The following is a 14,185-nucleotide window of genomic DNA, read 5'->3' as shown; positions in this document are numbered from 1 at the left end:
ATTCCATTTTTTTTTTTTTTTACTGAGGCTAAAGAAAATCTAGAGGGATCTTGATGGTTTTTCAATGTGTGGTCTGCTTTTATACATTCAAAAAATGTCTCCAGTGCTGGTGTTGCCTTGACAACATGTTCTGTGAATTTGGTGTGCAACACAAATCTCCCCTCCACTCTAAGCATTTTAAGGCCAATGAAAAAGTCTATTTTGTATTTTAATGTTTCAAGTCAATTTGTTATAATTGAATATAAAAATGTTAATGGATAGCATCTTATGTTTCTCTTATGTGAAGACAAGTGCTTTGTGTGCCTAAAAAAGGTTGCCTTTTTAAAGATATACAAATGTTTTGGGGAAGGTTAAGTTTTCTGCATGTAAGGGTGGTAGAGCACAATATAAAAATAAATCAATAATCCACAAATTTACAAAATCCGCCATCATCTGGCACTAGTAGGTTTAACCACAGTCTGCTTTTTAAGACAGCTGTTTTTAAATGAAGAAAATAAAACCGACAGTGGGTGGTTCATTTATTTTTTGTATTTTTTTTTTTCCAGTAGTCAGGTCAAGTGTGAAAGCCAAACCCAAATAAAACCAGTTGTCTAACTCTAGCTACAGTATACTCTGGAAGATAATATAGGGCTGTATGAATGATCTGCTCTTCCCTCTTGATTTTCCTGCAGTTCAGTACCAGATGGAGATGATGCGCAGCTTGCGCCACGTAAACATTGACCACCTCCATGTTGGCTGGTACCAGTCCACCTATTATGGTTCCTTTGTGAGCCGTGCCCTTCTCGACTCCCAGTTCAGTTACCAACATGCAATTGAGGAGTCTGTGGTCCTCGTTTATGGTAAGCCTGGCTTTTAATTCTCATTCATTACTATTTTTTCCCCTTTTCTCTCCACCTCTCTTGTGCTCTTTCTCTCACACCCTCTCTGTCTTGGTCTCACTCTTCTTTCTCGCTCTCTCTCACTCTGTCTTTGTTGGTCCTACCTCTGAGTAGGTAGCCTTGGCAGCACCTTCTAAGTAAATACCAACCCAGTGTCTGAGGCAGCCCCAGAAGCAGCTCAGTCTAGACAGGGTTTCCTTCTTTCTGTTTATTTTTCTTGCTATCAGGGTTCTGATGTGTACATTTCAGAATGCCTGAGGAGCTGCTTCACTTTTATTCCTCTGTCCACCACCAGACCCCCCCCCCCCTCCACACACAAACACTTTTTTTTTCTGCTGATGGCTTGTGGAACCAGACCAGATGGCTTAACAAAAAAAAAAAAAAAAAAACATTTCTAGAGTCTTGCTCAGTATTTGACCAAACAGAAATTGCGATATGTAAAAACAAAACAAACAAAAAAAAGATTTCCCTTTGCCTTTTAAAACTATGTATTTTACTAGAGGAATGAGGGGGGGTCACAATATCACAATGGGCTCACCAAAACCTTGACTGTTTTAGCACTTTTTTTTCTCCAATCTGCTTCTACCTTTCCCAGACCAGATGTTCTGTGCTGTATCAGAGCTGTAGTTAATTTTAGCAGCTTTATTGCACAGCCCTTCATTTAAAAAAAAAAAAATTAAAAATAAAACAAGGCCCAAAGCTTGTCATAACTGGCAGGCGCTCCCAGAGTTTCCAGCTGAGAAGTAAGTGTAACATCCCGAGTATCTGTCAGAAAAAATCTTAATGAATGTGAAATCTCAAAGCTGCCCTTGAAATTGTTTCAGCATGTTAACAATTTGATTACACTTTAGAACAACATGTTAAAATACACTTACATGGAAAACTTTGCATCATTGTGCCCTAATGAATTTTCCAATTGTTCCAGCCTTTTTTTTTTTTTATTAATATTACTATTATTCCTATATATCATCACCTACTGAGGGGGTGTTTAAATTATTTTAAAAGATTTTACATACAAACAAGTAGATATATTTAACTCTTAACAGAACTGGTTTTCTCTCACACACATATATACACACACACACACACACACACACTCATACACACACACACACACATATTTATTATTATTATTATTATTATTATTTGTTTATTTAGCAGATGCCTTTATCCAAGGCGACTTACAGAGACTAGGGTGTGTGAACTATGCATCAGCTGCAGAGTCACATAAAACTACGTCTCACCCGAAAGACGGAGCACAACATACACACACAGTTGGAATTTGCTAACAGCAGCATGTTAAATAGGTCTGGAAACAATACACAGATATGGTCCCAAAGTATTTTTTAATAAACACGTATGCTATTGTCTGTTGGCCTGACCCTCTAGACCTTCCACCTGCTGTTACTTGAAGACTGGATATTATTCCATTGTCCAGGATACCTCGGCACAAAGCCAGTTATGCTGTGTAGCCAGCTGCCACATTGCCATATAAAGTAAAGCACTTGCAATTTAATGTGTACCCTTGCCTCAAGCTATAGTTTTAATATAAATACGCATTTAAAATGTAGATGAGGATTGGCAACAACAGCTAAAGTCATAGATATTTAACAATGGAATATTTGAGAGGATTTTCATTATATCATTATAAGAAAATGGTGTTCTGTCTTTGGTATATCATTCATGCTACATATTCTCCCTTAGTATATGGTCTAAAAACATAAATGGACGTAAATACCTGAACATTTAGTTTTTCAAACTGTGGATGTTTTGGACGATTTTATATTTTAGGTGCTTGGGTGATTTTGTTTTGAATGGAAAGGTGGCATTACATCTGTCTTTTTCAACCAGATCTCGGCCAGCAGCTGATCAACTTCAGATTAGTCAAAGTTTCACCTACAGCTTTTAAAGTGTTTTATCTCCTTTCCAGCAATTGAAACTAAGTAGATTCATGAACTGGTTTGGACTTTTGTTCAGTATTAAATAGATCTACGTTTTGCAAGTATATTTATTTATGCATTTATTTAATAATGTGTTTATTTGTGAATTGAGTTCACAGAAATTTGCACTTGTAATTAGATGGTATTCCTTGCATAAATATAAAAAGCACACATTTGGTTTTGCTCTCATTTATATATTGCTATGTTGATTTTCGTTACATGCTAATATTGGATTTGGCTTTTGCCAAGATAAAATGATATAGTAGTGGTGGGGACCAACTAAGATGTGCACTACTATCTGTCCTCTTCAGCCCTTGCACTGTCTGCTGTCTCACCTTTCCCACTCAGACTTAAACCCCATTGTACCACCTCCCAAGACTCTCTGCAGGCTTTCCTGACACTGTTGGAATGGCCTCTCCATCAATATAGAACACCTTTATCAATTACTTTGCCTTGTCATGGAGATGCTTCTCGACTTGGTGGTGGTGGCAGTCGCATGCCGTTTTCATCCCACTGCACATCTAGAGGCCCAAATAATGACTTTCAGTGCTATGGGGTGAAAGCCAGTGGAGAAATGGTGCAACCTGCCATGATTCCAACTTCGAGAAACTGGCAAGTAGTGGTAAACTCTGGAGTAGAAAAATAGAACTGCAAGTCCCCGAAGTAGGCTTTCACCAACCCTGTTATAGTAGTGGGTACACTGAAGAACTCAAATGCAGCCCAAAGGAGCTTATGTGGCACCAAACTATATGCATTGGGTAAATCCAGGAATGTTACGTGGAGGTCCTCCTTTTTTACAGACTGCATCTGTTGCCAGATCACACTAAAATGCTCCAAGCATCCTGGGATAGTAGCTTTCTATATAGAGGTGGCTATCATGCAATTCTTCAACAGATACGTTGACAACCTTTGAGTCACAATGCTGAAGAATATCTTATCCTCCAAATTTAACAATTAACGAATTGGACGATTGCGGGTAGATTATTTTTTTTTGAGGATAGAGACCCCTCCTGCTCTGCGCCAGTTTTACCCACACTACCTTCATCAACCTCCACAAGATTCTTAGAACCCCAGGTGCACTCTTGTAAGCTCTGTATTGTACGCCCTTAGGCCCAGGCAATGAAGAAGCCTTTCTTCACGGCTTCTTGGTCTATCCCTTTTTGTACCCTGAATTTCAGACACAAATTACAAGCCGCTTGGGTGCTGGAGAGGTGACAAAAAAAAGCACTCTCCGGATCTCGTAATGAGCCACGTAAACAGATTTGAGACAACACGTGCAAAAATATATATTTACAGTTGTAGTCAAAAGTTTTCTTACGCCAATGGAAATGTATAATTTCTAGAAGTTTCTCAAAAACAATTATGGGAAAAATCTTTTGTAGCAAAAGTTTTGCTTTTGTGGATGAGGAGAAAAGGTTACAAGAAATAGATGTCCACAATTTTTCAAAGTTCACAATCAGGACTTTGATTAGGCCATTCCAGAACTATTGATTTTAGTCTTCTTTAACCATTCTGAAGTAGATTTTGATGTGTGCTTTAGATCGTTGTTGTGTTGGAACGTCCAGTTGCGCTTTAAACCAAGTTTTGTAGAAGAGGGTTTCAGATGATTGGCCAATAACTTTTGGTATGTTATGGAATCCATATTGGAACTACATTTCCTGTGCCATTTTTTAAAGGAAAAAACAACTCCTTAAAAGGGTATTACCACCTCCGTGCTTGACAGTAGGTATGGTGTTATTTTCTTTGTAGGCCTCACCAGACTTTCTCCAAACCATAACGATTATCAGCGTGACCGGATAACTTTTTTTTGTTTGTCTGTTTCATCACTCCACAAAACCTTTGACCAGAACTTGTATCCATCATTCAAATGCCGTTTTGCAAACAAAGCAATTGTACTTGTGACATTTTCCTAAGAGTGGCTTTTTTCCTTGTCCTCCGACCATTGAGATCTTGACCATGCAATGCTCCACTTATGGTTAAAATGGAAACTCCTGTCCCACTTGCAGCCAATTCACTTTGAATCTTTGGCTGTGAATCTCAGATTGTTATTAATCTTCCTCAATTCTTCTACTTGTTCTTGGTGAAAGAACCTTCTTTCATCCAGATTGAGGGAGTGTTGTGAAAGTACCATGAGTCTTGTACGTCTTGATAATAGATACAATAGTTGAAATTGGGATACTCAAATGCTTGGAAATCTTCTTGTGTCGTTCTCCAGCTTTGACAATAAATAATTTTCTGCCTAAGGTCTTCAGATAGCTCTTTACTTTTTCCTATAGTGAAAATAATTAATTCACTGTCTGAGTGCATTAAATAAATGCAATCATGGAAAATAAATCAAAACCTTTTTAAGGACTTAATTGGACAACGTTGCAGACTATTTAACGTCTATATTACAACACAAAGTACTCCTCACACAGACTGCTATTACAGCAGTCACTTTGAACAGTACGATCCCAATGTTCACAAAAATTTATGGTAGTGAAACCATGGACATAGCAGTAATATAGAATTGAGCAAGTTCAAAACTAAGTTATGAAACACGTCTACTGTTTGCTTTGGAGCGCCCCACACTGCACTAAAAAAAAAAAAAAAAACATTTTTAAAGTTAACAATACTATTTTTCAATACAATTAGATAAAAAAATACTTAGTTGTTTTTTAATGTTTTTTCGATGTTGGGTACACACACTTTTTACGGAGTTTCTGGAGAAATGGTACGTTGTGAAATCGACTATGAATGTTTTTTTATGCTATTAAAATAGATTACATTTTAGTGCTAATTTACAGTCCTCCTTTATGCTTTTGTGTTTACCATTGTTTGTCTTTAAGTTGATCTATAAGGTACACGCTTTGAATAAAAAGAATAGCAAAATAGCTACAGAAGATTTCTTAATTCTTTGTTTGAGAAATTTCTAGCAATTATACATTTTCATTTGGGTATGTAAACTTTTGACGACAACTGTATATACACAGGAGCAGCTACCTATTTAACATTTACTGGTAGACTTGACTCAGGTATATTTTGCCAGTACCACAGAACAGCCCAAATCTTCATGTTTACCCCATGAACGTAGATTGCAGATTAGTTCTCCACAGGCTGCCGTCACCATTTGTACTACCGGCTGTGCAGTTTTACAAGGGAAATATGTCTCCTGCCAGATTTACCTCCCAAAAGAGAAATGCTCTACTCAACTGAATGACCCTTTCCAAGAAGATAATCTTGATGAAATGACATTTGGTGATGATCAACAAGGGACTTGTGAGTGCAAGGTGATGTCTTTATCGCAGCATGCAAATGCTGCTTTTTATTTCTTTGTATCCTAATGTCGTTAAGCCTTGTATCTTTGTCTGTGCAGATCCCATTAAGACGGCTCAGGGCTCCTTGTCACTGAAAGCATACAGACTTACTCCAAAATTAATGGAGATATGTAAAGAGAAGGATTTCACACCTGAAGGGTATGTATGAAAAAATAAATATTGTGAATTAATCTTACCAATTGTAATTTCTGCTATTTAAATTATTAAACTCTGGGATGGAAAATAAGAATGGTCACAATAAATACAAAAAACACATGGTGTTGAATAATTGTTAGTTTAGAAAAAACTATCAGGAGTCTTAAGTGATTCCAACACGTCATTTGATAACCTTGTGAGATGCAATAAAATGTAGCACTGAAGATCATTTCAACAGTTACTTCAAGTACCCCATTGTAAATCTGAGTGCTCAATGAGCTGTTTGTGACTGACTACGTGAAAGGAATGGGTTACATTGGGGCCATAGCAACAGTAATAAATAGGCTCAATAAAGAAACTGCAGTAATAAGCCAAGATTTACCACTAAATCGAAATGTGTTCCCTTTCAAGTATGAAATGTAACCATTACTGAATGGGATGTTTTATGATTATGTAATTGTTTAAATTACTGTTTTTTGTTGAAATTCTCATTGTGTTTTACAGATACCACAAGCAGGCCTGCCTGTAACGTGGTGCTCAGCACACATACAGTAAGAGCTGCTGCTGTGCTCCGCAGCATTGCGCAGGACAGAGAGATTCGCTTCGGCTTGTTGTTGCTTGCAATTACAACCACAGTATCTCCATGCCGTTTGATTTATCAGCTCTTTTAGCATCACCATTGCGAAGGCTGTTGGTTTATTCCAACAAACAGGCTTCCTTCAGTCTCGTGTTGGTACTGACTCTGGTTTTGCCAGTGGCTTTTACAGGTGAGCATCCCTGTACGTTGCCACCCGCGGTGACTGTGACCCGGTGGACCGGGACAGAGGTTACCGCACTGGTGCCAAACAGACAGGTAGCTGCGACCCGGTGGACCCGTACTGAACTGGTACCGAAATAATCGAGATGGTTCTTCTCCAGGTACCTCCTAGTGCCAAAGCGGGATGGTGGTCTTAGACCGATACTCGACCTCAGACAGGTTAACCTGTATCCTGAGCCGAAGGCGATTCAGGATGTTGACAATGCAACGGCTGTTGCAGTCAATCAGGCCAGGCGACTGGTTCACTGTGGTCGATGCCTATTTCCACATCCCCATAAAACCAGCTCACAGGAAGTACCTGCGGTTCGCCTTTTCATGGAACCGTGTGCAAGTTCTGTGTCTTGCTATTTGGCCTCTCCCTGGCTCCATGTGCCTTTTAGAAGTGCATGGAAGCTATCCTGGCCCCATTTTAGACTCAAAGACTTCAGAGTATTCCACTATCTGGACAACTGGCTAAATTGTGCCGAGTCTCCAGCTCGGGTAGAGGCCCACATGGAACTTGTCACCGGTTGAACCTTACGGTAAATCATGTGAAGGGCCAACTCACACCTTTTCACACAGCCTCCTTTCTCGGAGTGTGCTTGGACTCTGCAGGCCTGGTTCAATCGCAGGGTCTTCCAGCCCACGTTGAACCACTATTGACAGTGTCCCACCTATGCTTAAGGGCACTCTCTTGGTGGAAACAACCTGGCCATCTACGCCTAAGCATAGCGCTGGGTAGAGTCTCCAGAAGGGAGGTCGTCACCACGGACACGTCCAGTCTGGGCTGGGGCGCTGTGTGGAATGACCGAGGCATGTAAGGTGTGTGGAACCCTCATTGGAAGGGTATCCACATCAGTGTTTTAGAGCTGCAGGCAGTTTACCTGATCTTGCAGAATTTTTACAGGAGGTTAAAGGGATACGTGCTTGTACACAACCTCCAGGGCAGCCTGTGGTCGCCCAGTCTTAATCGTCTGCCTCGCAAGCTTTTGCTGTGGGCGCACGAGAACCTCCTCACACTTTGGGCAGTTTGTCTGCCTGGGTTGAGGAAATGGGCTGCGGACACCCTTTCATGAGGAGTCCCCACTAGCTCAGAGTGGAGACTTCACCCAGAGGTGGTGAGCCTCATCTGGGAGAGGTTCAGGAGAGCAGAGATAACCTCTTTGCCTCCCAGGAATCAACCCACTGTCCCCTCTGGTTCTCCATAATAGGAAAGCACTGGGAAGAGATGCCTTGGCACACCAGTGGCTTAGGCATCTGTTATACACCTTCCCACCATTCCCGCTGTTCCTGCTGTGTCCAAAGAAAATCAGGTAGGACCGGGCCAAGGTGCTCTTAGTAGTCCCATACTGGCCCAGAAGAATCTGGGTTCCTGATGCAGTTCCTGAGCAGCCAGCCGTGGAGACTGCCGACAAGCCACGACCTGTACAGCCAGGTGCGGGGGACCTTATGGCAGCCCAACTCGGAGCCTGCAGCTCTGGGTCTGGCCCCTGAACGACTGTATATGAGCCGTCTGGAACTTTTCAACAGGGTTATTGACACCATACGAAATGCCAGGGCAACGTTCACTCGTTCCCAGTACGGCTACAAGTGGAGCATCCATTCAGTCAAGCTGAAATTACTATCTTTTAAAGCGTCTTTGTTGCTTGCTATCACCTCTGCAAAGCGGGTGAGTGAGATGCAGGCATTCTCTATCACGAAAGCCTGCATTTTTTTTTATTATTATTTTTTTTTAATATATATACAGAGGACAGGACAAAGGTCACGCTCCGTACCAATCCTGCCTCTGTGCCAAAGACTATCTCGGCTTTTCATGTCAACCAGTCTGTGGAATTGGAGGCTTTCCATCCACCTTCTTTCCAGTCTGACAGGGAGCGATAGCACCATACGCTCTGCCCAGTTCGGGCCGTGGCGTAATATATTGACAACAAAGTTGGAGGCAGTATGAAAAGTTTTTTGGCTGCTATGGGGGAAAATCCCATGGTCAAGCCCAGTCTAAGCAGTGGCTGTCCAAGTGGATAGCAGACACAGTCGGGACTGCCTGTGAGCTGGCCAACTTGCCCCCTCTAAAAACTTCACTGCCCATTCCACCAGGGGCTTTTGCGACTTCATGGGCTTTATTCCAGGGTTCATATGTCAGACATATGCAATGTGGCTGTGGGCTACTCTCCATATGTTCACTAGTTTCCAAAGGCTAAATGCCATGGTTTTGCAACTAGTGTGGGTGGCTTCCCAGTTGACCCTTACAACAGAGGCATAGAGGTGAAATTCTCCCTCAGTTTTTCACCCTATCTACTTGTTACTGGGGTTCTGAATGGTGACACACAGGGCAGCCACTCAGCTCAGCTTTGCACCATTCTGGTTGTTCTGCAATCATACCCTTGCGACGGCTTGGGTATACTCACCCATTCAATAATGGTTACATTTTGTACTTGTCATAACCCCAGTTCCCTGAAATAGAAATGTAACTATTAACCTTCCAGGTCGCTGCATCCATTATTCGCAAAAGGTGTTGAGACAAAATCACACGGAGATCTGTGACCACAGTACTTTTGTTCCCTCGAGGGCGGGGCCACAACTACGTCACAGGCTCAAACAGCAGATTTGGTATAAAGTATTCAGGATTCGGGTCTTTTGGAGATAAATACCCATTCAGTAAGGGTTACATTTCTGTTCCATGGAACCAGGGTTATGATAATAACGTATTTTCTAGCCCTCAAAGGCATTTCAGTGCAAACCTACTTTTTTCTCTTCCATCCTTTTCGTGTATTTGCCAAAATTGCTGATTGATCTTACCATAGTCCTTAATGATATTGAAAGATCTGTTAAATCCTTGGAAAATGGCAGGCTATGCTGTGTAGGATGTTTTATGCAGATTAACATTGGAAAAATACAATTTGGTATTTAAATGAAAGAAGCATCAATATATGGTATGCAAAATAATTATCTGCAAGTAGCCACTTGATTCCTTTGTATGTTACATGCTGCTGATCAGCTATGAGAGATCTTTGACTTCAGTTGTTCTGACTGTTAACCTTTGTTTTTAATGCCTTTTTTAAAACTCATGCAACAGAGATTCATCTTTAGAAGGAAACAAACATATATAAATAGATTAACAGGGTCTGGTTGCCTTTGTACTGCGATTTGAAGACACAATTGGAAAAAATATTTGTAATGGAGACATTAAAAAGGAGTGGAAAGGCTCAACAAACATTAGCTTTGTTACACTTCGGTGTTCCCTTGTAGGGCCAAAAGAAAAATATTTTTGTGAAATCCGTCTAATATTTTCACACTTGCCACCTTCAGACTCAAAAAAGCCAGTATCGGCTTTGAGAACATGTTCGAAGAAGTGCCAATCGTCATCAAGAATTCTCACCTGATCAACGTCTTGATGTGGGAGATGGAGCAAAAATCTGCTGTGTCAGACAAACAGGAACTTCTCAACCTGTCTAGCAGGTAAGTGTGAAGGGTTAAGTCTGCAGTCAGTTTGTTTGGTTACAGTATTTTTTATCTACTGGGATGGTTGGAACAAAAAGAAAATCAAGCTGAGTTCAAGCAAACAGTCAGCTTGGTTTAATTTAGGTATAATAGCATACAAAAAATAGGACCAATCTCAAAAAGTCAAGTTACAACAAAAAAAGGTTAAGACTGTGTTGCTTTTAATCATGGCAATATTCCCTCAATTTAGAACAAGTTTCAATTTGGGGACTTAAGTGTTTCACTGTTTATGCAGCTATGCGGTTTAAAAGTAAAGATCACTGCAGAGAGGGCTTTTAAATACTTTCTAACCAGTGAGTGTGCTTTTTCTGGTGGTGTCCGCTACATCAAAGAGTATTAAAAGAAAGACTGTGTTTTTTTTTTTATTTGCGTAAAACAATCCCCAGTGAGTCCTATAATTCAGTGTGTTATGTGAAAATGTACATATTGTGTTTTTCATTTCTTGTATAGCAACATTAATCTTTATTAAGCAACCCACGAGGGGAGCTTATTTGGTTCTTGTAAGCCTGCTGCTGCCACCAACCACTAATTTTTCTCAAACATTTTCAGATGGTGACTTAGTTAAACTCTCTTCTTTTTACTTTTACCTATTGTGGGGTCATGTCATTTTTATGTTTCCAGGTCATAGTTTGGTTTGGGATAGTGGCTTTTATATTCGCTACACAGCTGTGTTCTGTGATTCTCTAGGTCATGTTTTATATTGGGAATCATAGAAGAAAAACAAACCCTTTTGTCAGTAATTTTTAAAAGCTGGCACTGCCGCAGTTTCAATCCATCATTTATACAATTGAAGTGACTTCATGCAAGGTTATATAAACACTGTATGCTAAATGTGTTTGTGATCATAGTATCATAGTATAACATGCATCAATTTACATATTTGAGGATGATGAAGAGGGGTGCGTGGAATGCATCAAAGTGTGTGTTACCTTTTCAAATTTTCAAATTTTGCTTGTTTCCCATGAACGCGTAACAAACACGGAAGTCGTGTCCATAGTTCTGTGCCCACGTGAAACTTAAGCACGCTGCTGACGTTTACAAGCAGATGACCTCCCTTCCGAGGTGATCAGTCAAATAATTTACTTTGAATCAGTTAACCCTTTCTTATGCAATGGATTGTGGGATACCAGAAGACTAATGTCAGTTATTTTTTGGGGGTTGTGTTTGGTTAAAAACTTGCTAGGACTTTCTCCCAAAATAAATCAGGATGTAACGCTGAACTTTAATTTAGACCCTAGTTGTCTTTCGTATTGTTAAATTGATTTTTATAGTATAGACTATAATAATGACGACAAGATATTGTACATTTTAAAGAAAACTGCATTCACAATGTGATTATTGCACCAATAAAATAGCAACACGGTTTGAAAATGCATGTTTGGATTTGTTATATTGTTTTACAAGCTTGATGCAGTCTTAAAGTTTGAGTGTTATGAATAACAATTGATGTCATCCATATTTCTTAGTTAGCATAAAATACATTGACTTTCATATTAAGTCAAATTTAAAATGTGTTTGATCTTATCCATATGAAGATACAGCTACATTGTTGTGACATGTTCCAAGCCTCAAAAATGGTATCATGACAGACCTGTTCAAGTATTTAAGAAAACAAAGTTGAATAGTTATTGAAATATAATGGTTTTGTGAATATTAGCAATAACTGAAACACTTTTTTGATTATATAACCTCGTCTTCATGTAACATCCAGAAATCTGGGTGATCTTTTAAAACTGAGGCAATAATGATTTTTATTTAATGTTATACCAGCAAAGTTAGAAAAAAAGTACAGAGTACAGCTATGTGGTATGAATACAGACAGCTGTTTAATTCTTACTCTTATTATAATTGTGAAATTCAATGAACATGTGTTTTGAATTCTGCAACATATTAACATAGTACCATAGGAATATATTGGTCCTTTTCAAGTGTATTGATTTATATTTTACTGTTTCAAATGCAGTAACACAAAATGAACAGTATACAGCTCAGTTTAACCAGAATTGTATTTTTCATGAAATACTCAAAATAAAAAAGAATAATAAAAACATTCAACCAGTAGTCGAATGATGTACCCTGATGCCATGTAGGGAGAGAGGTACAATGGGAGGGAGGCTTCACATTACATTGAAATCTAGCCTTACTATTCATTTAAATAACAATCTATTTTTAAAACAGTTTTCGGAACAAAATCTGATATGTTGTTCCCCCTAGATTATGCCCCCAGGGTTGCTTTTTTCATAAAAAAAACTCGCATTTAAAAGTTTGTATATCATTGCTCTGGCATACTTCAAGATAGAAAGCAGATATTGTTGACAGTCTAGCTTGTTTACACGTTCAAAGGAAGTTGTAGCTTTGTCACACTTCCAAGTAGACATGCCCCTGCACGACTTGCAGTAATGGTATAGTAAATTATAAATGACACATTCAATTTCTGTTTTCCTTCCTGAGCTAAAACAGAGCTTGAAATGGGTATAGACGTTTCTCCAAATAGTGGTGTTATACTGATAAGTGTACGTGAAATGCCTGGAGAGCTGTAGTTTTCAACATGGACTAATGCATATACCACCTTAAATGTACAAGCTATTTTGATGATCGGATGGGATTTAAAAGCATTTATATTCATTGAAGTATTCAGTGTTTGAAAATAGTCCAATATTTTGGTATTTAGTGCAATGACCATCTGTGCCAGTTGACTATAAAGGGAATATTAGCTTTTTAATTGGTCTCTCCTAATTCAGACCTGTCGGATAATTTTTGTGGATCAAAGTGATCATTGTTCCTCTGCAATATCACTATTGTCTGTAGACTTGTGGTTCCTCATAACCTTGTAAGTCAAGGTTACATGACCAGTTTAAAACTAAAATGTTCAAGAAGAGCTTCTTAAGTCTGTCAAAGGACAATGGATTTTTATTTTATAGGTTGACCATAGCCCTTTTTCTTTTCCCCCTGGACAGAAGGCATTCCTATCTACATCCAATGCAGCTTAATGTATTCAAGTAAAAGATAACACAATAAAGTTCTGAGGATTTATATGGGTTTAAGAAGACTGATAATTATCAGTTACGTTTTCTCAGTCCACATCTGTTTAAGTTATCTATTTGACATTCATTGTTTCCCTAGAAACCAAAGCAAACACAACATTACTGCAGCTTTTAACAATAACTCTCTGTTTCAGTGCTCTCGCTTATTGAACTGGGTCCCCAGAAGGGTTGATTTGAAATAAGTTGTTCTGACCTAAGGGCAAGTTTTGTGTTCTTTTTTGGAAAATTAACATTTGATATGCAGAACCATAGCCTGGATTTTATAAACCATTAAAATGTGGTAGGACTTAATCTGACAGTGAAATCAAATTAATGTACAGTATTACTGAATCACACAACATTTTGTCTGTTGTATAGCAATAATGCAATTTATTTTATTTTTTTACGAACATCTGCAGAAATAATTGTATAGAAAGAATGCATGGTTGCTGGTGTAAACTAATGATGCAGCATGGAGGTAAACATAGTAAATTGTATTACTGTTGGGACTAAGAATGTTACACGTATAAGGACTTTACAATGAGTGGTAAGAGAATGAAAATATTGCAGTAAGCTTTTTTTGTGGAAGTACAAGGTT

The 14,185-nt window shown here is 39.0% G+C and overlaps 1 protein-coding gene across 1 annotated transcript in view; it reads left to right on the top strand.

The window, feature by feature from the left end:
- LOC117394671 (eukaryotic translation initiation factor 3 subunit H-like) overlaps positions 1–14,185 on the top strand; it is a 114,937-nt gene that overhangs the window by 88,777 nt on the left and 11,975 nt on the right. The window contains exons 3-5 of the mRNA XM_033993092.3: positions 672–839; positions 6,174–6,273; positions 10,373–10,522. Of these exons, the coding sequence (XP_033848983.2) occupies positions 672–839; positions 6,174–6,273; positions 10,373–10,522 (418 nt within the window). The remainder of the gene's footprint in view (positions 1–671; positions 840–6,173; positions 6,274–10,372; positions 10,523–14,185) is intronic.

The sequence above is a fragment of the Acipenser ruthenus genome, chromosome 3 (genome assembly GCF_902713425.1).
Source record: "Acipenser ruthenus chromosome 3, fAciRut3.2 maternal haplotype, whole genome shotgun sequence".
Taxonomy (NCBI): domain Eukaryota; kingdom Metazoa; phylum Chordata; class Actinopteri; order Acipenseriformes; family Acipenseridae; genus Acipenser; species Acipenser ruthenus.
Note: the sequence above shows the minus strand (reverse complement) of the source record. Positions and strands in the feature narration are given on the sequence as shown.